At 43.6% G+C, this 25,490-nt stretch overlaps 1 protein-coding gene across 1 annotated transcript in view; it reads right to left on the reverse strand.

The window, feature by feature from the left end:
• The window catches only part of MOXD1 (monooxygenase DBH like 1), a 126,921-nt gene extending 104,426 nt beyond the window's left edge, over window positions 1-22,495 (reverse strand). Inside the window, exon 1 of the mRNA XM_068279484.1 lies at window positions 21,913-22,495. Coding sequence (XP_068135585.1) covers window positions 21,913-22,176 — 264 coding nt within the window. The 5' untranslated portion in view covers window positions 22,177-22,495. The remainder of the gene's footprint in view (window positions 1-21,912) is intronic.
• Between the last annotated feature and the right edge of the window lie 2,995 nt (window positions 22,496-25,490).

Below are 25,490 nucleotides of genomic sequence, written 5' to 3' on the forward strand. Positions count from 1 at the left end.
ACACGTGTTCCGGTTACACGGCATTCCGGAAAACATAGTGTCCGATCGGGGAGTCCAATTCGTATCTAAATTCTGGAGGGCATTCTGTCATCAAATGGGCATGAAGCTGTCGTTTTCATCGGGCTACCACCCACAGACCAACGGTCAGACGGAGAGGGTCAACCAGTCGTTAGAGCAGTTTTTGAGATGCTACGTTGCAGAGGCGCAGAATGACTGGGTCAAATTTCTGCCCTTTGCAGAATTTGCACAAAACAATTTGAAAAGTTCTTCCACTGGATTTTCTCCGTTCCAGGTTGTGTCTGGAAGATTGCCCAAATTTTCACCGTTACCAGTGGCCTCCACTCCGTTTCCAGCTCTGGAGGCTTGGCAAAGGTCTTTTAAAGACATTTGGCGGACGGTGAGAGACAGTTTGGAAAAGGCGTTTCTGAGTCAGAAGGGTCAAGCTGACAAGAAACGGTCTTTGGAGTGGAGATTCCAACCAGGAGACTTGGTTTGGGTATCCACACGTCACTTGGCCCTGAAACAGCCCTCAGACAAGTTGGGTCCCAGGTTTGTCGGGCCTTTCCCGATAGCCAGAAGGATCAACAACGTCACTTACGCTGTTGATCTTCCCGCTAGCATGCGTGGGGTAAGGTCCTTCCACGTATCCCTGCTTAAGCCAGCAGTCCATGTGGGTCCCACTCCTCCTCCTCCTGTGTTGGTGGATGACCAACCTGAGTACGAGGTAGAAAAGATTTTAGATTCACGCGTTGTACAAAACTCGGTACAATATCTCGTACATTGGAAAGGGTACGGCATTGAGGAGAGACAATGGGTACCGGGGAGTCGCATGCATGCGGACGAATTAAGGAGGGAATTTCACGCCTTACATCCCGAGAAACCTAGGTAGGAGTTGTCCGGAGTCCACTCCTCGGGAGGGGGGTACTGTGAGGAAACGCGGAAAAGCCGCCGTCTCTCGAGGTGAGGCGTCTGTTTCCGCGTCCAGCATGGCGTCACAACGCGGAAAAAACGCCGCACGCCGCATGGGCAGTGCGGCGGAATCCGCATTGGTAACGGCGGAATCCGCATCAGAGGCGGCCCCCGCACTAGATACATTGCATGACAGTACTGGTGTGGCTGGGACTGATAGTCCACCAGGATTCAGACTTACACGCGCGCGAGCACAGAGGCAGAGTTTAAATAGCAGTTAGAAGGGTGTCGGCTGACCAGCTGGGTCAGCTGACAAATTCCACTGCTCTCATTGGACCAGCAATTAGGGAGGTCCTGGAAAGGTCCTAGAGTATATATACTGCTGGTTGTTCACTTGCTCTTTGTCTGGCGTGCGATCACATATGTGGGAGCACCCAGATCCGTAGTCAGATCCTTAAGTGTGCCGGGACCAGCTGGAGCTGTAATCCTACACTTAGCTAGATTCTGTTGATAGCTAAAGTACTAGTTTGATTGTGATTATATGTTATGACTTTTGCCTGCTTTGACTATCCTCCTGAACTCTGATCTTGTACCTCGATATTTCTGATACTCTGTTGCCGAACCCCGGCTCGTTCCTTGACTCTGTTTCTGCCTCCTGATTTTGTACCCCGATATATCTGATACCTCGTTGCTGAACCCTGCCTGTACTTTGACTCCGCCTTTGCCTCCTGATCTTGTACTTTATCTGTCCGTGTGTGTACGACCTGGCTTGTCCGACCTCGAGAACCGACCTTACCGTTAGAGGCGGTTCCTCGCTCTGTTAGCGATCCTTCCTCCTGAGGGTCACTTTCAGATATACCTTCCTACTGTCAGTCTGACTCCTCCCGTCTTGGAGAGCTCAGGTCTGCGGAAGGAATCTGTGCAGTACTCCTTGCTGCATTGAGGCCTTGTCCTCTAAGTGTTACTGTTACACCAAACACTACACTCTACTCAGGTGAACAGAGGTTAGTTTGTATATCGGATTATCGGTGAGACTGCAGATCACTTATAATCTGGTATATATCTGTATTTCCGGTGATACTGCAGATCACCGGTAATCAGATACTCTCTGCGCCCACCGATCGTTACACTCCACCTGAATTGAGAGGTGGGCTCCATCTGAGCCAAGAGAGTTGATTATCAATCACTGCTTAAGATCCACCTGAAAACTGGGGTGGTATATATCTGGTGAGCATTTAGGAAAAGGCGAAGTGGGAGCACCAAGAGTTGCTGCTTGGGGAGCACAAGTCACAAGTCACGAGGGGTGTGGAGAGACTGTATTGATCATACAATATTACCCTATGTGGAGTTTATGTGTTATTGCAGGTTTGGAGAGCGCAGCGGTTTCTACATAATATTTACTCCGAATTGGACTTTATCTGCAGCGATCCCAATACCGATTGGACAGTGAATATAAGTGTCATATATGAATTGTGGACTTTAGATATATGTGCAGTATATAGATTCTGGCGCAGTGTGTGTTTTAATACATCTTGGGACATACTTGCTCATTCTCATCTAAGCAGGTCACATGGTGAACCTGACTGTCAGGTTCGTAAGTGTCTCACATTAGGGCCCATTCACACTAGAAGCGCTTTTCTGAGCGTTTTACGATTGATTAGCGTTTTTTAAAATCAGATGGATTAGAGTCATTGCTGCAAGACCAAACTCATACATTTTGCAAAAATTTATAAAGTAGTGGGCTAGAAATTGTGCACAGCACACCACCACCATTAATGATGTTTATGTAAGGAACTTACCTTCTGATCATTACCATGGCGAGTCTACGTCCACCAAGAGCCTGCCTGTGCAGCTGGCTTCTGGGTTGAGCTGGCGTGACATCTCCAGGGTCCATGTACCCGTGTCTGTGCGCACAGCTTTTTAAATTTGGCAGACAACCGCATGTGGTCACCATTGGTGTGTTTATATTTTTTTACAATAGATTTAACTCATCTTACAATCCAGTAGTAAACCTTATTTTTATCTAGTATTTATGTGCACAGCTCACAATAGCTATAGACGAGGGTGCATGGCTCTTTACCATCTCATTCGCTTAAAAAATATGTACTGCAGACATAACATGTAGTATCATTGAAATAGCCAATAGGTTTTTAGGATTTTGTTCCAATGATGCTCCTCATCTATTTAAACCTTGTAACATCTGTAGGAATGGCGGCTGGGGACACGCAGGGTGTACCCGCAACCACCTTCACTCTTCCCAGACCTCATCCGTTCCATCGTCATCTAGCACGCCGGGAACAGTATTGTCATCAGCTCATAGGGTCGCTGTCTCGCGCGTGCGCGGAGACAGGACCTTTATGCTGGGAGAAGGCGCGTCAGCTGACCTGCCGGTCGGCTGACGTCAGAAGTGGCTCTCGCCGCTCGGATTGGCGGTTTCCGAGCTGGGCGCGGCTGAGAGCCTTCCTCTGCTTCTTAAGCCTCCGTTCTCCATTAGCAAACTGTCTGCTGTCGTGAATACTTCGTGTTAGCGCTCAGACCTTAGACTAGTATCCGGTGTGCTTTGATCTGGGAGGAAACCAGGGATTTCACACAAGACTAGGACTATTGTATATCGGATCAGTGAATAATGGCGCACAGCGCCTATGCATATAAATGGCGCCGCATTAAAAAGATACGCTTATCGCTATTTATCGTTAGTACTGCAAAATAATGGCGCACAGAGGAAAAAGAAGAAAAACGGCACACACTTACGTTATTTATCAATAGTGGCACACACTAACGTTCATTTGCCAAACAGCAGACGTTATTGCCCACAGTAACGTTATTTATCAATAGCGCCCTACATAAGCCAAACTGCAGACGTTATTTAACTGCAAAACGGTAAATGGATTTAATGTAACACTGTCAAGGTTAGGGTTAGGCACCACCCGGGGGTCTTAGGGTTAGGCACCACCAGGGGGGTCTTAGGGTTAGGCACCACCAGGGGGGAGGGGGGGGGTGGTTAGGGTTAGGCACCACCGGGGGGGTTTAGGGGTTAGGGATAGGTACAGAGAGGGTTCTGTGTGTTAACGCTAAATAACTATAAGACTTTAACGCTAAATAACAATAAGGCTTTAACTTTAAGTAACAATAAGGCTTTACCGTTAAATAGCGATAAGCGGCAAACGTATTAGCGGCAACACTGTGCGCCATTATTCGCAGGCGCCATTTTCAGATGGATCCATTGTATATTGTTACCATTTGATTACCTGTGTATGATTCTGGCTATTCTCTGACCTCGCATTTGCTTACTGATTCTGTACTTCTGCCTATCTGACCCTTGTTGCTGAACCTCTGCCTGATTACCTACTATTCTCCTGCCTGTCATTTCTGTACTAATACTGCCTCTCTGTTGCCAAACCTTGCCTGTCTGACCACTCCTCTCACCAGTGGTCTTTTGCTACTGGTGAGGTGTTTGTAGTATTACCCACCAGCTCCACTGGTGAGGTGACACTTGTTACTGATAGTACCTTGCCAGCTTCTCTGGTAAGGTCTTGCTAAACTATACAGTTACTGTGTCTGATAGTACCTTGCCAGCTCCTCTGGTAAGGTCTTGCCAAACTATACAGTTACTGTGTCTGATAGTACCTTGCCAGCTTCTCTGGTAGGGTCTTGTCAAATTATCCAGTCACTTATCTCTGATAGTACCTTGCCAGCTCCTCTGGTAAGGTCTTGTCAACCTATTCAGTTCTATTGTAGCTAGTACCCACCAGCTCCTCTGGTGAGGACTAGCGTTGTTCTCAGTTAGTGCCCGCCAGCTCCTCTAGTGAGCACTCAGTACTTACTTATAGGATCTTGCCTTGTACCTACTTCATAGCTATGTTCTGTAGTCCCTTACCAGCTCCACTGGTAAGGTCCTGTTAAAGTATACAGGCACGCATTCTGACAGTACGTTACCAGCTCCTCTGGTAAGGTCTTGCTTTATAAAGCCATTACCTGTACGGATAGTACCTTACTAGCCCCTCTGGTAAGGTCCAGTCAAACTATTAAAGTACAGTGTTGCTAGGCCTCCCAGCTCCTCTGGGAGGCTCTATCTTCTTATTGTTTACTGTTGCACCAATCACTATCACACAGTACATTGTGAGATATACTTGCATTATTGGTGATACTGCAGATCACCCAATAATCAGACGTCTGAGTAGCAGCACCCAATCGTTACAAACCTGCTCTCATGATAGTGATAGTTGCCTTGTGCTACTCCATTGGGTGTGATATTTTCTGTTAATTACTGTGTATGACCTTGCTTTGCCTCTTTACCCTGTTAATGGATTGCTGCCTGGTCTGACCTTTGGAACTATACTTGGTGCCATATTATTCTGATATGTGTATGCCCCTGGATTGTTACTGGATTGGTTAAAGTTTTCGGATTCTGTGCCGTGCTATTCTGATCACCTGTTTCTGACCTGGACTGCCTGATTTTCCTGCCTGTGTCTATCTAGTGTGGTTCAGTTAGTATCACTGTCTTACAGCCTTCAGTTCCTATACATTGGTCCTATTAAGGCCTTGGTATAACCTTGTGCACTTGTCATCATCCCTCAGCTGACCGGGGGCGCACCACACAAGGTGAAGACTCTGGAGGAGATTGGGGCATATGAATTTATATAAGGCAGTGGATCAAGCAGTCCTCACAGTTTAATGTTTGGTGTAAATATGCTGCACTTGCTGATAATAATCTAATAGTAGTGGAAACAGATGATGATAATGGTATTGGTGGTGATGATAATGAAGACAACCAGAGAACGACTTTGCAAATAAGCTAGCAGACTGAAAACAATGTCCAGATTAAAGTTCTTAAAGCATCCTTTAAAGAAGTGACTGTATGGTACCCTTAACCTCTTCTCAAAGGATGGAGCTTATATCTCTCTGCTATAAAGAACTGATAGGAAATGGCTTTTCTGTGACTATCAATTACTCAAATATCAATGTTATAGTTACTATTTAAAATAAATAAAATAGATTTTTTTTTTGTCACTGTCCAACCTGCTGACATCGGAGATTAAAAAACTATACCAAGGAAGTCAACCAAGGGTAAGAAATAAAAATGGAGACATAGGGCTTGATTCACAAAGCAGTGCTAACTGTTAGCACGCCTGTGAAAACCCCCTTAGCACGTCTAAACGAGCTTTTCGCGTGCAAAACTGTATGCGGCTAAAACTTTACGTGCGTAAAACTTTAGGCGCGCACTGCACAGAGCGCAGGGCGCTCCGTGCAAAGTGCCCATTAAAGCCTATGGGACTTAGCGCGCGCATAGGACTTTGCGCGCGCAAAAATTTGCTACAAAACTTTGCGCGCGATCTGATTGAGAAATCTGGTGCTGACCTACTTAGGCTCCTGGTTAGCACGTCTAAAGACTTTAGACGTGCTAAGTAGGTTAGCACTGCTTTGTGAATCAAGCCCCTACTGTGTAAACATTTTTGTCACTTCAAGATGTAAGAAGTGTCACATTTGACTGAAGTATGATGGTTTACTTTAGAATTGCTAGCCAAGTAACCATGCAAAATGGGTTAGATAGCTATTAGATGGGATTGCACATGGTTCTTAATACTCTTAGAGATGGCCTGAACCTCCGATTTTCGGTTCGCGAACCTTCGCCAAACGTTCGATTCACACAAACTTTCGTGAACCGCAATAGACTTCAATGGGGAGGCGAACTTTAAAAACTAGAAACATTTATGCTGGCCACAAAAGTGATGGAAAAGATGTTTCAAGGGGTCTAACACCTGGAGGGGGGCATGGCGGAGTGGGATACACGCCAAAAATCCCGGGGAAAAATCTGAAATTTTACGCAAAGCAGCGTTTTAAAAATCACATTGAATGCTAAATTGCAGGCCTAAAGTGCTTTAAAACACCTTGCATGTGTATATATCAATCAGGGAGTGTAATTAGAGTACTGACAGACCAAACTCACTGTGTAACGCACCGCAAACAGCTGTTTGCGTAGTGACGGCCGTGCTGGACTGGTGTGCACCATGACGAGAGTGCAGGTGATGGCGACTTTCCTGCCCATATGGTCGCCGGGCTGAGGTAGCTGAATGACAGAACAGTGACTGTCCAGCTGATCAAATTTGGTCTGTCCACAATGAAGCAATGACCTTATTACATAGTTACATAGTTACCTGGGTTGTAAAAAGACATACGTCCATCGAGTCCAACCAGAGAAAAAAGCACAACATCAGCCCGCTCCCTCACATATCCCTGTTGATCCAGAGGAAGGAGAAAAACCCTTAGAAGGCATGGTCCAATTAGCCCCAAATGGGAAAAAAAATTCCTTCCCGACTCCAGATGGCAATCAGATAAAATCCCAGGATCAACATCATTAGGTGTTACCTAGTAATTGTAGCCATGGATGTGTTTCAACGCAAGGAAAGCATCTGAGCCCCCTTTAAATGCAGGTATAGAGTTTGCCATAACTACTTCCTGTGGCAATGCATTCCACATCTTAATCACTCTTACTGTAAAGAACCCTATCCTAAATAAATGGCTAAAACATTTTTCCTCCATGCGCAGATCATGTCTTCTAGTCCTTTGAGAAGGCCTAGGGACATAAAGCTCATCCGCCAAGCTTTTATATTGCCCTCTGATGTATTTATACATGTTAATTAGATCCTCTCTAAGGCGTCTTTTCTCTAGACTAAATAAACCCAGATTATCTAACCTTTCTTTGTAAGTGAGACCTTCCATCCCACGTATCAATTTTGTTGCTCGTCTCTGCACCTGCTCTAAAACAGCAATATCTTTCCTGTAATGTGGTGCCCAGAACTGAATTCCATATTCCAGATGTGGCCTTACTAGAGAGTTAAACAGGGGCAATATTATGCTAGCATCTCGAGTTTTTATTTCCCTTTTAGTGCATCCCAAAGTTTTGTTAGCTTTAGCTGCTGCGGCTTGGCATTGAGTGCAATTTTTTAACTTGTTGTTGATGAGTACTCCTAAGTCCTTCTCCAAGTTTGATGTCCTTAACTGTATCCCATGTATTTTGTATGGTGCTAGACCATTGGTACGACCAAAATGCATGACTTTACATTTTTCAACATTGAATTTCATCTGCCTTTTATGTGCCGATATAGCCATCCTATCCAGATCCTGTTGCAATATGTCCCTATCTTCCTGAGAGTTGATGATTCTGCACAATTTTGTATCATCTGCAAAAATAGCAACATTGCTCACTACTGCATCTACTAGGTCATTAACCACTTCCCGACCGCCGTATTGACAAATGGCGGCCGGGAAGTGGACCCCGCAAGGACCGCCGTATAGACAAATGGCGGCGGTCCTTGTAGGGGCATGGGTGGAGCGATCGCGTCATCCATGACGCGATCCTCCGCCGGCGCCTGTCTCCGCTCACCCGCCGCAAGATCCCGCCGGCCATACGGAAGCGCCGGCGGGATGTTAACCCGACGATCGCCGCATACAAAGTGTATAATACACTTTGTAATGTTTACAAAGTGTATTATACAGGCTGCCTCCTGCCCTGGTGGTCCCAGTGTCCGAGGGACCACCAGGGCAGGCTGCAGCCACCCTATGTCGCACCCAAGCACACTGATTTCTCCCCCCCTGCCCCAGATCGCCCACCACCATCACTCGGCCAAACTTCAAGACTACTCCTCACGGTTTAGGGCCCCTAAAATGCCAGGACAGTATAGGAACCCCACAAATGACTCCATTTTAGAAATAAGACACCCCAAGGTATTCTGTTAGTAGTACGGTGAGTTCATAGAAGATTTTATTTTTTGTCACAAGTTAGCGGAAATTGATTTTTATTGGTTTTTTTCACAAAGTGTCATTTTCCGCTAACTTGTGACAAAAAATAAAATCTTCTATGAACTCACCGTACTACTAACGGAATACCTTGGGGTGTCTTCTTTCTAAAATGGGGTCATTTGTGGGGTTCCTATACCGTCCTGGCATTTTAGGGGCCCTAAACCGTGAGGAGTAGTCTTGAAACGAAATTTCTCAAAATGACCTGTGAAATCCTAAAGGTACTCATTGGACTTTGGGCCCCTTAGCGCAGTTAGGGTGCAAAAAAGTGCCACACATGTGGTATCGCCGTACTCAGGAGAAGTAGTATAATGTGTTTTGGGGTGTATTTTTACACATACCCATGCTGAGTGGGAGAAAGATCTCTGTAAATGGACAATTGTGTGTAAACAAAATTAAAAAATTGTCATTTACAGAGATATTTCTCCCACCCAGCATGGGTATGTGTAAAAATACACCCCAAAACACATTATACTACTTCTCCTGAGTACGGCAATACCACATGTGTGGCACTTTTTGCAGCCTAACTGCGCTAAGGGGCCCAAAGTCCAATGAGCACCTTTAGGCTTTACAAGGGTGCTTACAAATTAGCACCCCCCAAAATGCGAGGACAGTAAACACACCCCACAAATGACCCCATTTTGGAAAGTAGACACTTCTAGGTATTCAGAGAGGGGCATGGTGAGTCCGTGGCAGATTTCATTTTTTTTTTTTGTCGCAAGTTAGAAGAAATGGAAACTTTTTTTTTTTTTGTCACAAAGTGTCATTTTCAGCTTACTTGTGACAAAAATTAATATCTTCTATGAACTCACTATGCCTCTCAGTGAATACTTTGGGATGTCTTCTTTCCAAAATGGGGTCATTTGGGGGTATTTATACTATCCTGGAATTATAGCCCCTCATGAAACATGTCAGGTGGTCAGAAAAGTCATAGATGCTTGAAAATGGGAAAATTCACTTTTTGCACCATAGTTTGTAAACGCTATAACTTTTACCCAAACCAATAAATATACACTGAATGGTTTTTTTTTATCCAAAACATGTTTGTCCACATTTTTCGCGCTGCATGTATACAGAAATTTTACTTTATTTGAAAAATGTCAGCACAGAAAGTTAAAAAAATCATTTTTTTGCCAAAATTCATGTCTTTTTTGATGAATATAATAAAAAGTAAAAATCGCAGGAGCCATCAAATAGCACCAAAAGAAAGCTTTATTAGTGACAAGAAAAGGAGCCAAAATTCATTTAGGTGGTAGGTTGTATGAGCGAGCAATAAACCGTGAAAGCTGCAGTGGTCTGAATGGAAAAAAAGTGGCCGGTCCTTAAAGAGACAACAACAAAAACCTCCCCTGGGGGGTACTCACCTCGGGTGGGGGAAGCCTCCAGATCCTAATGAGGCTTCCCACGCCGTCCTCTGTCCCACGGGGGTCTCACTGCAGCCCTCCGAACAGCCGGCGACAGAGCCGACTGTAGCTTCAATATTTACCTTTGCTGGCTCCAGCGGGGGCGCTGTGGCGGCTTTCGGCACGGAAATAGATGGAAATACCCGATCTCCGTCGGGTCCGCTCTACTGCGCAGGCGCCGGAAACTTGCGCCTGCGCAGTAGAGCAGACCCGACGGCGATCGGGTATTTCCGCCTACTTCGGAGCCGACAGCCGTCAGAGCGCCTGCGCAGGAGCCAGGAAGGTAAATATTACGTCACCGCTGCACGGAGGGCTGCAGCGAGACCCCTGACGGATGGAGGACGGCGTGGGAAGCCTCATTAGGATCCGGAGGCTTCCCCCACCCGAGGTGAGTACCCCCCAGGGGACATTTTGTCGTTACAGTTCCTCTTTAAGGGGGGTAAAGACCTAGGTCCTCAAGTGGTTAATAAATAAATTGAAGAGCACTGGACCAAGTACAGACCCCTGTGGGACCCCACTGCTAACAGTCTCCCATTTTGAGTATGATCCATTGACCACAACTCTTTGTTTTCTGTCCTTTAGCCAGTTCCCTATCCATGCACACAGACTCTTCCCCAGTCCTTGCATCCTCAACTTTTGCACCAGACTTTTGTGGGGAACAGTGTCGAAGGCCTTTGCAAAGTTCAAGTGCATCACATCTACAGCATTCCCAGTATCCACATTAGCGTTCTCTACATCATAAAAGCTGAGCATGTTAGTCAAACAGGACCTGTCTTTAGTAAACCCATGTTAATGCTGAGAAATAAGATTGTTTTCTACTATGAAGTCATGTATAGTATCTCTTAGTAACCCCTCAAATAGTTTGCATACAACTGATGTTAAGCTTACAGGTCTATAATTTCCTGGATCTGATTTTTTGCCCTTCTTAAATAATGGGAAAACGTGGGCTGTACGCCAATCCACTGGGACTCTGCCAGTTGAAAGAGAGTCACAAAAGATAAGATAAAGGGGTTTATCTCTAACTGAACTTAATTCCCTTAGGACCCGAGGATGCATGCCATCCGGGCCAGGTGCCTTGTCTATTTTTTAATTTATTTAGTCTTGCCTTCACTTCTTCCTGCGTTAACTATTTAATATTACAGTTGGAAGATTGAGACTCGTCTGCTTCTGTAATTTACAACAGTGATGTTTCCCTTGTGAAGACAAAAGCAAAGAAAGCATTTAATAACTCTGCTCTGCATTTAATAATTATCTTTGGTGTGCCACCCCCCGAGACACTCATATAGCTGGCGGTCATTGCTTCATTATGATACGCAAGCCCCTTCACCGCCAGGAGGCCTGCCTGCAAGCCGTGGAGGTGTCACAAGTTAGTCCGCTGCACAGACACGTACTCCCTGCTTGCCATTGGTCACCAGGTTGACCCAATGGGCTGTGTAAGTAATGTAACTCCGACATATGAGGTGGTGTAACTTGCTTAGCGCCTTCATCTTGTTGTAACAGTAGTTGCTGTGAATCAGTTAATTCCCCACCAAATAACTCCTGTGAACTGTCAAATGTAGCGGATTTGGTACTTGGAGTAGTGCTGGTGGCTGTGGAAGATGAGGTGTTAAATAGTCAAACACGTCCTGACAATCTTGGGAGTTGATCGGACGTGCCTTCTTCTGAGCACTACACTTTGGTCCAGGGCCGCACGAAATTACATCACCACGACCTCGCACGGACCTGCCAGGTGGCCTTCCTCTGGGTCTGCCTCTACCTCTGCCTCTACCTGTTTTGTCAGTTTTGTCCATATCAGGAGGGATGAAGTGAAAGTTATGCACTGACTTGACTAATACAATGTGCAGTCACACAGGTGCAGTTAACAGGTATGCACGGAGTGGTATATCACACTGCATGTGCTAACGTAGGTATGTGGGTGCACTGAACACAACAGGTAGGTATATGCAGTGATGAGGTGGGTGCACTGAACACAACAGGTAGGTATATGCAGTGATGGGTATTACAATGTGCACCTGTCACACACAGACAGGTAGAGGACAGGCACAGTGACACTGCGTGCGCTCAGCTCACGTAGGTAGGTGGGTGTACTGTGAACAACAGGTAGGTAGGTATATGCAGTAATGAGTATTACAATGTGCACCTGTCACACACAGGCAGGTAGAGGACAGGCACAGTGACACTGTGTGCACTCAACTCACGTAGGTAGGTGGGTGCACTGTGAACAACAGGTAGGTAGGTATATACAGTAATGGGTATTACAATTTGCACCTGTCACACACAGACAGGTAGCGGACAGGCACAGTGACACTGTGTGCGCTCAACTCACCTAGGTAGGTGAGTGCACTGTGAACTACAGGTAGGGAGGTATATTGTGTAATGGATATTACAATGTGCACCTGTCACACACGGACAGGTAGCGGACAGGCACCGTGACACTGTGTGCACTCAGCTCACGTAGGTGGGTGGGTGCACAGTGAACAACAGGTAGGTATATGCAGTGATGGGTAATGTGCACCTGTCACACACACAGTTAGTTACTGAATGTGTCAGTGGGACACACAGAAAGAAAATAGATCACAAGAACAAGATTAGCTCTCAAAAGAGCTGTTGTGGGGTGCTATTTTAGCAATAAGAATCAGCAAGGAGCAAGCTAAGAAGCCTACAAGAGCCTAACTAATCTTTCCCTATGAGAGAGTCTGCAGCAGCTGTCCCTTCTCTATTTACTGCAGGCACACGAGTGAGTAAAATGGCTGGCATTGCCTGCCTTTTATAAGGGGGGGAGTGGCTCCAGGAGGGAGTGTACACTGATTGGCTACAATGTGCCTGCTGACTGTGATGTAGAGGGTCAAAGTTTACCCTAATGGTGCACTGTGGGGCAAATCGAACTTCCGGTAAAGTTTGCGGTTCTCCGCGATCGCGAACCCAGGCAGTGCGCCTGGAACCATTCGCCGGCGAACCGTTCAGGTCTAGTCTCTGACTAATTAAAAACGGTCCTAATATGCAAATGCCCACTAAATGAAAAGAAACTGAGCCAATCAAAGCAAGTAACAATTAGTTAACAGCTGGTTATTAGGCAGACTTAGACAATTTTTGTTCATCACAAACATCACAAAGAGGTCTCTAAACAATTACTAAACAATATTAAATCTATAATTTCACAGTTTTATTTTAAAATAAAGGCTAGCAAGTTCCTGTTTCTCTCTACTTTTCCTCATTACTGCTCAGTATCCACCTTGCCTTACGCATCATACTGACAGGCAAAATCCCTAAAGAGGTAATGAATTATCAAGCTTTTAATGTTGTTCTCATTTTTATGTAATGTTAAAGATAGAAGAGTCAAATTTAGAGTCCCGGTAACAAAAGCTCTTTGCTTTTAAACATGCATTGCTTACAGCTTGCCAAGTCTTTCATCTTACAGAACCAATCTAAGCATTATCTTTCATTAAGCATAGATCCTCCAGGCTTTCACTAAAAAACAAGGTTAGTCTCTAGTGGTGTCTTCAGTCTTTCATCCATTGCATATATATGTGTGTTCTGGTTTGATTGTTTGAAACAATAATTATTTGGTGGTTGGACTGTGCCACCACAACTAACCAACATCTAATTCATTTGACCAGTTATGAGACATGCTAAACAATGAATACATCCACAGTCATCCTAATACGTCATTCTAGAAGGCAGATGCTAATTCTGATTCCTGGCTTTGAAGACTATGATTACGGACTTTACAAGCCACATACACATCAAACTGATTTTCACTGCTGGTGGCAGCCATATGAAATTCGATAAAGATCCTTTTAGAAGAGCTATGGGTTTGGTTGCAGTACAGTCAGCAGAAGGAGGAATGGGCTTGTGAGGTTGATTTACTAAAGCTGGAGATGAGTGGAGTACACTGGGGACCATAATTGATCCAGCAAACTTGAACAGGATTTTAGAAGAAATTATGTTCACTATGAGGTGGCAGCATTTCTCAGCCACCAGAGAAAGATACAGCATGATCTGCTGAAAGGTTCTTAGATCTGAGTTTGTGCTATTGCAGTCACATGTACACACGCAAAAGAAAACGTGTCTTTAACAATGCAAGATAGCCTGGATTTAATAACAAGGTTCTTGCTGCAGTCACTGAATTTATGAGCCCTTCTGCCAGCCTACCATGTTTTCACATGACCCTTGTGAGAGATGAAAAGTTGATAGCATAGAATTTTTGACAGAACTACTCCAGGTTTCCTGGATCACTTGTGTTCTCCTTTTTACTCCACTGGTCAGCCTGTACATATGCACTGTGCACATATAGCATAAACTGATGACATCTGCTCAGCATGGACAATTGATTGGATGAGCAGTAGCATCAGCTGCTGCAGTTTGTACAGGGTCTCAGCACCAAATGCATGGGGAAAAAAAGCAGTGACTGAGAAACAGTCGAACTTATTTCTCCAGAGTGTCATTCCGTTAATAGTGACTGCTAGGTAAACTACAGATTTAAACTGGCACTCAGTCTATTTAAAACCAGCTGCATTGCATATTGTTTTTCTATTCTGAATGATTTCTTAAAGTTGACCTGTACTCTTGCACAGGGCAGAGGGAAACATGGAGAAATGCACCCTGTATGTATTTAGAGAGTATAGCCTGACTAATACCCCCTCATCTGTGTCTAATCACAAGTTGTAATTTGATCACTCCCGACATCAGCTGACTGCCATGGCAGATAAGGCAGATAAGCTCGTTTGAAAAGCACAGGGTGTTAACAATATGTCTGCTTCAATGAAAGCATGCAGATTTATTTCAGAATTTGTATCAGCTGTAACAAATAAATGTTTTTCTTTAAAGCTTATTATGCTGTTGCGTATATTTTAGAGCAGAGAGGAAGTTCTGAGTTCAGGTCCGCTTTTAAGAACAACTTTACTGAATATAGTGTAATGAATTCCTATTTTTAACAATATTACTTTATAAATTAGTGTAAAATCTTTCCAATCCTCGATTTATATCCTTAAGTGTATTACAGGTGGCAAATCAATATCTTCACCGCTGGTAGGTGCATCCATGTAGAATAAAGATGGCCCGAACTGTTCTGCCGGTGAACAGTGTGCTGCGAAAAACGCGTATTCGCATTCGCCCACTCAGACGAACACATGGCATGTTTGACCTGCCCCCTATACATTATAATGGAGCCAAACTTTAACGAAGCAGGGAAATCTGGCGCATAGCTCCGCAGCTACTTTCTGGCGCGCCATTCAAATGTACGGAAAACGTAGTATACCGTTTTCAGGTGGCATCGTTGCTGGATGGCTGCCTGTGGTGTGGTGGAGTGCATTGCCCGGCTGCCTGCGGTGGGGCAGGAGGAGGCAATAGCTGCCCGGGGAAAAGTGTAGCAGATGTGCGCAGGGAGTGGGGGCCAACTCCCACCCTCTGTTCCTCACCTCGGGAGCCCCTTTTAATGACAGTCAGCGCAGCGGAAGATACAGCTGATCAATCACCTCCCCAGGCTCCGGTCTTCAGCAAACGTTAGAGCTGTAGGTCTACGCTGTTTCTTCTCTCTGCAATGGCGATTACACTACTAACGTTTGCTGAAGACCGGAGCCTGGGGAGGTGATTGATCAGCTGTATCTTCCGCTGCGCTGACTGTCATTAAAAGGAGGGGGCTCCCGAGGTGAGGAACAGAGGGTGGGAGTTGCCCCCACTCCCTGCGCACATCTGCTACACTTTTCCCCGGGCAGCTATTGCCTCCTCCCGCCCCACCGCAGGCAGCCGGGCAATGCACTCCACCACACCACAGGCAGCCTGGGGAGACTGTCGCTGTATCTTCTTGTGCAAAAAAACCTTTTTAGCAAAACTCAAAACGAAAAATTGCATTTGGAACACAATCACATTAAAACGCTAAATATCGTTTTATCAGCATTATGCTTCAGAACCATGCGCCATTTTTTCCCCTGGCGCCGTTTTTTACTGTATGCAACTTTAAACCCTCACCCCAGAGACAGCAGACACATGGCAGCCAATCAGCTATCCCTCCCACCTGGACCCCCCCCCCCCCAACACACACACACACACACACACACCTATCAGAAAGCCAGAATAGTAGCTATTTTGCAGTCTGTGTTTGGCTTCTGTGCTAGGGAGATCAGTGAGAATGTGCTACAGATAGGGAAAGTGTTAGTTAGGTCTGTGTTCTGTGTCCCCAGTGGAGTTTCTTGCTGCTACAATACCAATTCACCATCTACACAACCCCAGAGCTCTTCTAAAGGCTCTGTTTTGATATTGTGATATTCATGTTCAGTCAGTGTGTCCACACAGTGCACTTTAGCAGTTGCAGACAGGTGCAGTCAGTGCTTAGTGCTACAGTGGTTCACCCTTCTGAGGGCTGTTTTTCTTTTTTTTCTTTGCTATTGTTATATTGCAATCCTGTATGTCCAGTGCACATGTTAGCTGTTGGAGACTGGAGGTCTGCTGGTCCTAGTAGTGCACCAACCATAACCCAATAATCCTTTACCACATAAACATCATGAAGGGGGGGGGGGCAGGGAGTGCAACCCACACCAGGTGGGGTGACCCCGGCCACCCTGAGCGCTGAGGGAGGTGGGGGGCGCTGTAATGGAGGGGGAGTCAGCCGCGGGGAGGGCAGCCCGGCCTCTCACTCCCTTCCTCTCCCCAGGCCGCTGCTAAACAGGAAGCAGCATGTATATAAGGTTCTATGCAGAGGAGAAGACCAGCGGCAAGTGATCGGCGGTTGGAACCAGGGAGGTGCGTTACTTACTATTTACAGCGCTTCCCTGCGCTAACTCTGCAGTCAGAGGGGGGAGCACGGAGGACGGCCTGGGGATAGAAAGGGAGGGAGAGGTCGGGCTGCCCTCCCCGCGGCTGACTCCCTCCTCTATTATTGGGGGGGGGGGGCATCTACCTACCTACATACCCTATACTGGGGGCAGCTACATATCTAACCTATACTGGGGGGCAGCTACCTATCTAACCTATACTGGGGGGCAGCTACCTAATCTAACCTATACTGGGGGCAGCTACCTATCTAACCTATACTGGGGGGCAGCTACCAATCTAACCTATACTGGGGGGCAGCTACCTATGTAATATATACTGGGGGCACCTACCTATCTAACCTATACTAGGGGCATCTACTAACCTGTATTGGGGGCAGCTACCTACCTAGCTAGCCTATACTGGGTGCAACTATACTGGCAACCTATATTGGAAGCACCTACCTAACTAACCTATACTGGGGGCACCTACCTATCTAACCTATGCTGGGGGCAACTATTCTGGCTATCTATATTAGCCCACTGCCTTACTGTTACACAGTTACATTACAGTTAGCTCAGCCCATGTGATGTTATGGCCACACCCATTTTGTGCCACGGTGCGCTTTGCTTTTTTTGGGGGGGAGGGTGTCAGTAAATTATCCGCACTGGGTGTCAAATACCCTAGCTACGCCACTGTTTCACCACCACTACTGGCATCTAGTATCCACTGCTGCCCCCTATATGAGGCCTCAATGCAGAATCAGTGTTTTTTTGGTCACTTAACTGTCATTGAACTACCTCGGCCCGACCGTAGGGGCTGGAAAACGCAATTGCCTGCACTCCTGCGAACGTGTACACAAGCACGGCGGCCACTACACACCACTACACAAAGACTGCCACCAAAGGGACTAATATTTATGTCCTGGAGGTTACCACTAAAGCTTTTTGCGGTTGTTTGCAGCGCGTTAAATGTGGCGTTTCATCTGTCAGTGTGAACCGGGCAAAACTCTTACTCTACCTTATCACCGTGTATGCACGTCAGAAGTTTTAAAGCACTAATTCCACAAATTTAGGAATGTACTGTGATTTCTGCCCTTTAGAGATTAAAACACGACACTACGTAATTTTTGACGGGACTTTACCCATCAGGCATGCAACAGTCCAGGTAGGCCCTTGAAACAACTTTTGCATCACTTTTGTGGCTAGAAACAGTCCCTATAGGTTTTAAAATTTGTCTGCCCATTGAAGTCTAAGGCTGTTTGCCAGATTCGCCTAGTCGCGAACTTTTGCGGAAAATTTGAGGTCACGATGTCATGTTTGCTACATCACTACTGTGGAATGTTTGTTTACTGTCTAATAACCACCAATCTCTTTCTGTCCCAATGTGATAATAATCTTCACTTCTAAAATCACCAATAACTGTCTGTCCCTGTGTGATAATATACACTTCTAACATAACCAATCACATTCTGTCCCTGTGTGATAATATGCACTTTTAAAATAACCAATAACTTTCAGTCCTTGTGTGATAATATACACTTCTAACATAACCAATCACTTTCTGTCCCTGTGTGATAATATGCACTTTTAAAATAACCAATCACGTTCTGTCCCTGTGTGATAATATACACTTCTAATATAACCAATAACATTCAGTCCTTGTGTGATAATATACACTTCTAATATAACCAATAACATTCAGTCCTTGTGTGATAATATACACTTCTAATATAACAAATAACTTTCAGTCCTTGTGTGATAATATACAATTCTAACATCACCAATCACTTGCTGTCCCTGTGTGATAATATACACTTCTAATATAACCAATCACTTTCTGTCCCTGTGTGATAATATATATACACTTCTAACATAACCAATCACTTTCTGTCCCTGTGTGATAATATATATACACTTCTAACATAACCAATCACTTTATGTCCCTGTGTGATAATATATGCACTTCTCATATAACCACTAATCTCTTTCTGTCCCTGTGCAATAATAATAAGCACTTCTAATAAAGCCAATGACTTTCTGTTACCAACAAACTGAAGAGCTAATTGAAGTCTGTGGTTATGGAGTTAGATTACATTAAAGTCCATGTAAAATAAATAATATGATGTTGCATAAAAAATTACTGTATCTCCTATATTTAAGAGGTCAACAACACGTGAAATATAATACTGTTAATATATTGGGCACTGTAATTCTACCACCACATATATTCAGATAGTATGGAAGAGTTCTCATGATTGTCTGTCTCCTTATTTTGGGCCATTTCCTCCACTTCTTGTTCTGATAAGATATAAATTAAACTCTCTAAAAGAGAGGAATAGTAAAAGCTCCCACCCCCACCTTCCCCCCCACACACTCACACAGAGACACACTTTCACATGCACTCAGTCCGCTAGAATATACATTGTAGTAATGGAGGGATACAACTAAACCAAAACCCTAATGATGGGCAAGTATGACCATGTCCATTACACAATCATGTTCATGAAAAATGTCACACTTTGGCACAGATGAGAAAATATATGGGCATGCATGTGAAAACCTATATTCACCAATTGCATTAAAGTCAATAGGCATAAACATGTGACTATGGTAGGGATTAGATTGTGAGCCCCTCTGAGGGACAGTTAAGAGACAATATACTCTGTACAGTGCTGCAGAAGATGACGGTGCTATATACATGCTAAATAATAATAATAGGCATGGAAAAGCACACTTTCAAAAAAGTTCTACTTTTTTGGGGCAAAAATGTGTATCAGTCAGACAGGCAAAAATCCATAATAATTCTAGAAAATATATGGAGTAAGGCAAATATGTAAACTTTGATGCAAAAAATGATTTTGGTGAAAATTCAAGATCATCATCAATATAAAACAAATAGTTTGTTGGGTTTATAAAACTGTAGCTCTTCAACACATCTTTTAACCTTCATTCACTTCCAGGAACCTTCTGCTGCTTTTATCCGTGCATAGCCATTATCTGATTAGTATACTTAAAAAAGAGACCTACAATAGTAATAACAGCATCATTAATCACAATCATCAGTATTAACAGTGCTTGTGTTAATAAAATATGACAAAATAGTGTGACACTAAAGATCAGAATCAGCCAAACCTGTCTGGCAACATTATTGATGTCTTTAGACCTAAGTGAAACCAAATCACAATACCAAACCAGAAATATACTAACCAATCCAGAAAATGAAGTTAATAAGCTTTTATATACTGAACACTGTAAAACATTTGCCATTTCACAATAGCATGTCAGTTTATTCCTGCCTCAATACAGAGAGAATCAGAATACATGTAGCATGCACTACTCTTTACAGAAGAACCCAAACACAGAAATCTTGTTATGGTCAGACAGACAATCAGCAACCAGTTACTATCTCAAACCAATAACTTAAGAAGTCAGTTTCAGTTTATATAGGGGAATTTACTGTAGAACACTTGTTGTATAGTGTACAGTTGGCAATCCATGTCCAATAATATTAATATCAGTAAGTGTTAAGGTGGCCACACACGATAAAATAAAATGATCAGATTTTACGGCAATTCAATAAAAACGATCATATCTCCCGAAAAAAATCGAAAGCTTTTTTTTTCATTCGTCTGAAAAATCCGATCGGATTTCACGTTTTCTTCTATTTTTATCGATCCGGAATGCCAGATATTTTTCTTCAATCTTTCTAAAGATTGTATGGTGTGTGTTGGATTGTCAATTTATTAATACACACACCCTGGCAATTTTGTGAGCGTTTTCAATCATTTATTATCATAATTGGGGAAAAATTTAACATACGTGTGTGGTACATTGGTCATATATTTGAAATGTTATAATTAGTCAGAAAAATGTATTGCAATTCTTAAATTGAACAGATATTTAAAAAATTGTATGGTTGGTGTGTGGCCACTTTAGAAAAAAAGGACTAAAGCCTTTGACTTTTTTTTTATTATTTCTGTTGTATCTCTTCTGTATCAGGGAATTTTCCCTAGCTCCATCTCCAAACAGGAAGTGGTAAATCTCTCCCATGGGGACACGACAATCATACATAAAACTTTATATCACAGAGTAAACCAAGAGTTAAGTCCGGTACATATATCCCATTTTGATTGGACAATGAATGGCCAATTTTACCACCTCCATGTAATATGAAAGCTTACATACACAATACATTCATAGTATTCTAAATCTGTTGGCCCACATACTAATCACAGTTAATAAAATTGGCCAATCAAAACTGTATGTGTGCCAGGCTTTAGAACTTGTATTAAGTTTTTATCAGTGCCTCTCCCATATGCCAGAACTGTGAAGTCCGCAATAAAGCCATGCATGTCCCTGGGAGAGAAAAGGAGATGAAATCTCCTCAGTGGGGACACAGACAGCAGGAGCAATGTGCCAGTGTTCCAACTTTCATCTATTGTGTAAAACGTGCAAACAAAAAAAAGATTTGTGAAGAATTTTGTTCCTACAATTGTGTTCAGTATTTATTTATTAATGGTTATTGAAGTCGTTATTTATTATTTAGTATGCTTTGATACTTCATTTACTGATACACCAGATTACAAATATATATAAACATTCAGATATTGATGTATGTACTTACACACTTGTTTATTAAGTTTAATAAATTATTGTAAACATATTAGACCACGAAATGAAAACTTTATTTAAAACTAAACTTATCTACAATAATTCACCTGCCTGGGATGATATCAGTGTCTCCACTTCCTTATTTTGCCAGTGATTTACGGAAATTGGAGTAAAGAACCCAAAGTAGCTCAGGGTGCCCCAAAACCCAGTTAACAAACAGTGTATTGGCTAACATTTTTAGCGCTACAGACACCGTGGTGCTAAACAATTTTCTCAAATTAGGTTCCATCAGAACTATAATAGTAATGTATTTGCAAAAGACACTCTCACTTTGCCTCACACTACCCAATTTAAAAATCAAATACTGGGCATACGATCTTTAGAAATGCTCTAAACACAGCTTTAACATGCATAACATGAAAAGTACAAATGTATAGGCCTACCTGGAAATAAGGCTTGCCATTTTGAACTCCTCCAATAACTATATCAGAAGATGCCATAGCTTCATTTGGAGAAAATCCAAATCCAACATAGCCCAGTGTTTCCACCTGTAGCAGAAAGGTAATGGTACTGTCCTTGTGCATCCAGTTCATTTGATATTTGCCTTCTGCATCCAGAACAGCACTGTGGCTGTATGTCTGCTGATCCAGGCTCATTACCGCAGCAGCCAGAGGTACCAGTAGATAAGAGTATCTAAGCATCTTCATGTAAGCTTTACACTCTATCAAACGGGAGGACAGCAAGTTTGGAATATCTTAGCCTGCAACTCCCTCCCATTCAAACACTACTTAACACTCTCTGTCCTAGTGTAGTAATGTGCATTCTAAAGATCAGGAGGAGAAAGTGTTCTAGCTGTGAGCTTGACTGTTTCTTCCTATCAGAGGAAAATAAGTGTAGCTTAAACTTAGCCAGATAATTGTGCTCCTAACTAGCCTGAGGCAAAGCTGCCTTGATGTATAGTGCTATTGGCATGCTGTTACAAGTGGGTACTCGTCTTTCTGTGTGAGAGACATTTCCTTTTGTATTATGCTCTGTGCCAAAAATAAAAAGACCTTTATTGCAGCACAAACATCAGTTTTCTGTACATCTATGGAAGGTTTTACCCCCTCTTGTGGTGAGTACTGAAAAAAGCAAGCCTTCATGAATTTCTGGAATCACATCTAAGGCTGGATTTACAGTGGTCAGTTGCATAACGCACGGGTTATAATATGTGTGAACTGCAATGGAGACTGGACATAGACTTTAATACAAAGTCTGCATGCAGTGAGTTAGAATAATGCAAATAATTTCAAGGCATTGCTGTGAACAGGCACCTAGAAATGTATGCTATGTGTGTTAGAGCACACACCAAAACCAGAGCACACACCAAAACCAGAGCGCACACCAAAACCAGAGCGCACACCAAAACCAGAGCACACACCAAAACCCCCTGTCTTGCTACAAATGTATTCTTACCAAACACTCTCTTCTGAGCACTGGACACCCATAGAAATAATCACCTAGTAGCAGTTTGTCACACAAGAAAATGGGTCAGCACCATCAAGAACCATTATCCAATAATCTTATACTAAGTAAATAATAACAATAATACAGTGCCTAGTATATAGCAAGTCTGTGCAGAATGATACAAGTAACACATAAAAAAAACAGAAAAAGAATACGTCAAGAACACCGCACCAAACTGATATAAGCACAAAAAATTCCATCTTTATTAACCATTAATTAAAAACAATTAAAAACAAAATATTCAGGAGGCAAGGCATATAAGTGATCAAATATCAGCCAATATAATAATAAATCACAAGGGGTCCCCAAAGGGGATAATGAAAGTGCTAAGTGACATAATGATATTGGCAAAACAACTGCACAACCAACACAGTGACAGTAAATAGGTGAAAAAAATCAAAAAATGTAATACAAAATGTACAGCAAGAACGTGAGAAATTCACAGCAAAAATCTATATAAGGTGCTAGTGCAGATGCCAATAGACAGACTCCATAGACTCCATAAGGAGATAGCAATTGAAAGTGCAGTGCAGAAAAGAATGAGGTAGTAAAATGATCGAAAGTGCCACAGCCAAAGTGTACAATTCCCATAGGAAGAACCTCCCCTGTAAGCCTTACCTCCGCTATCGCGATTTGCCGAGTATACGGCTTCCTCAGAGCTAATTTAGAAACTACACAGCCCATTTAAATAGTGTGCTGATCCAAAAATCTGGATGAGGGAGCGGAGAGACGCTAGATAGCGTGGCCACGCTATAGCCACTGGGTGCCAGCATGGGTGAGGGTGATAGGTGTGGGGAGGACAGCGGGAGCTGGTGGCAATGCGTCCATATAGGACGCTCTCTTAGCTGTACTAAGTATATCTGAGAGAAAAGCATCTTTAAATTTCAGCTCCAAGCCGCCCTATTGGTTCCTTAACAGACCAATGGGGAGCCTTGGAGCCAAAATTTAAAGATGCTTTTCTCTCAGCTATACTAAGTATAGCTGAGAGAGCATCCTATGTGGACGCATTGCCACCAGCTCCCGCGTTCCTCCCTACCTCACACCTGTCACACTCACCCATGCTGGCACCCAGTGCACCCATGGGGGCACTGGGTGCCAGCATGGGTGAGGGTGACAGGTGGGGGGGCAGGGAGGACAGCAGGAGCTGGCAGCAATGCATCCACATAGGTGGATGCGCTCTCAGCTAAACTTAGTATAGCTGAGAGCTGCGGCAGGGAGAGACATGAGTACCTTAAGAAGATCTCAAGATAGAGGATATTGGCGCGGAATCTTTTACCAAGGATATTGGCGTGGGAACATTTTTTTAAAGGTACAGGTAAATATTTCTGGTTAATTTAGAATAATAAAGAACTTTACTCGTTGTTCTGTTTTTATTTCTTTTAACCCTTTGTGGAAAAGGGTAAGGTGTACTTTGTATGCCTATGCTCATTTCTCCTGGGAGGGGGTAGGCATCTGGGGTCCCCTTCTTAAGTCGTCGCCCCCACCTCCTCCTGGGGCAGGTGGTGTAGAGTCCCTTGTCCATGGGTTGGACAAGGACTCGGGGGGGAAAGAGGAAGGCTTGGCCGTCCCTCTCCCCTGCAGCCCCCCATACCATGGACCATGTGGGTTGGTATAGTGCAGGGTGCGAAGCCCCAGTCGGCTGGGGCTCCTCATTCTGGCTATCCCAGCCTGCATGGGTCACGAGGAGTTAAATATGCTGGATAGGGGGGACCCCACATAATTTTTTTGCACTATCTGAACATAAAAAAAAATAAAAAATGTAATAATGTTTTTTAAAAATATTGTTCCCACTATCTTTTTAACATATCCTGCAAATTTGGTGTTGCTAGGATGTAAGGGGCCTTTGCTATTAACCGCTAAAGTCGGCGGGAATTGTTTCCCTAAGACCTGTCATTTACCGCATTTAAATGTATACTTTTTTCCCTTGAAATTTTAAAATTGATTTTCTCAAAAAGTATAAGGTCTTTTTGAATTTTTTTTTCTCTTGTTCCCACTGTTTTTCTCAACATATCTGGCAAATGTGGTGTTTCTACAACGTAAGAGGACTTTGCTATTAACCGCTAAAGTCGGCGAGTGATAATCATGGAATATTTTTCCATTTTCCAGTTTTTCACAAAAACTAAAAGTTCTTTTTGAACTTTAGTTGTAGCCCCTTATCACCTTTATAATCCATGCAATTTTCGGGATTGTATGGGGGCCTTGCTATTAGCTAAAATGCTTTTCCGTGATCATGGCTGTGAATTTCCATGATTGCCTCATTCACAGGAAAAATTGAGTCCATTTCAAAACTGGAAATTAATCACAGAATTTCTGGATTTTTTTTCACCCACAGCCGAATAGGTCGAATTCCTGATTGAGTGGTGTCCGAGCATTAGAGATGGCTCGAACCTCCGATTTTAGGTTCGCGAACCTCGAACGCGAACTTCTGGAAAACTTTGGGTTTGTGCAAACTTCGCGAACTGCAATAGACTTCAATGGGGAGGAGAACTTTGAAAACTACAAACATTTATGCTGG

Source organism: Hyperolius riggenbachi, chromosome 4, assembly GCF_040937935.1.
Source record: "Hyperolius riggenbachi isolate aHypRig1 chromosome 4, aHypRig1.pri, whole genome shotgun sequence".
NCBI classification, from domain to species: Eukaryota; Metazoa; Chordata; class Amphibia; order Anura; family Hyperoliidae; genus Hyperolius; species Hyperolius riggenbachi.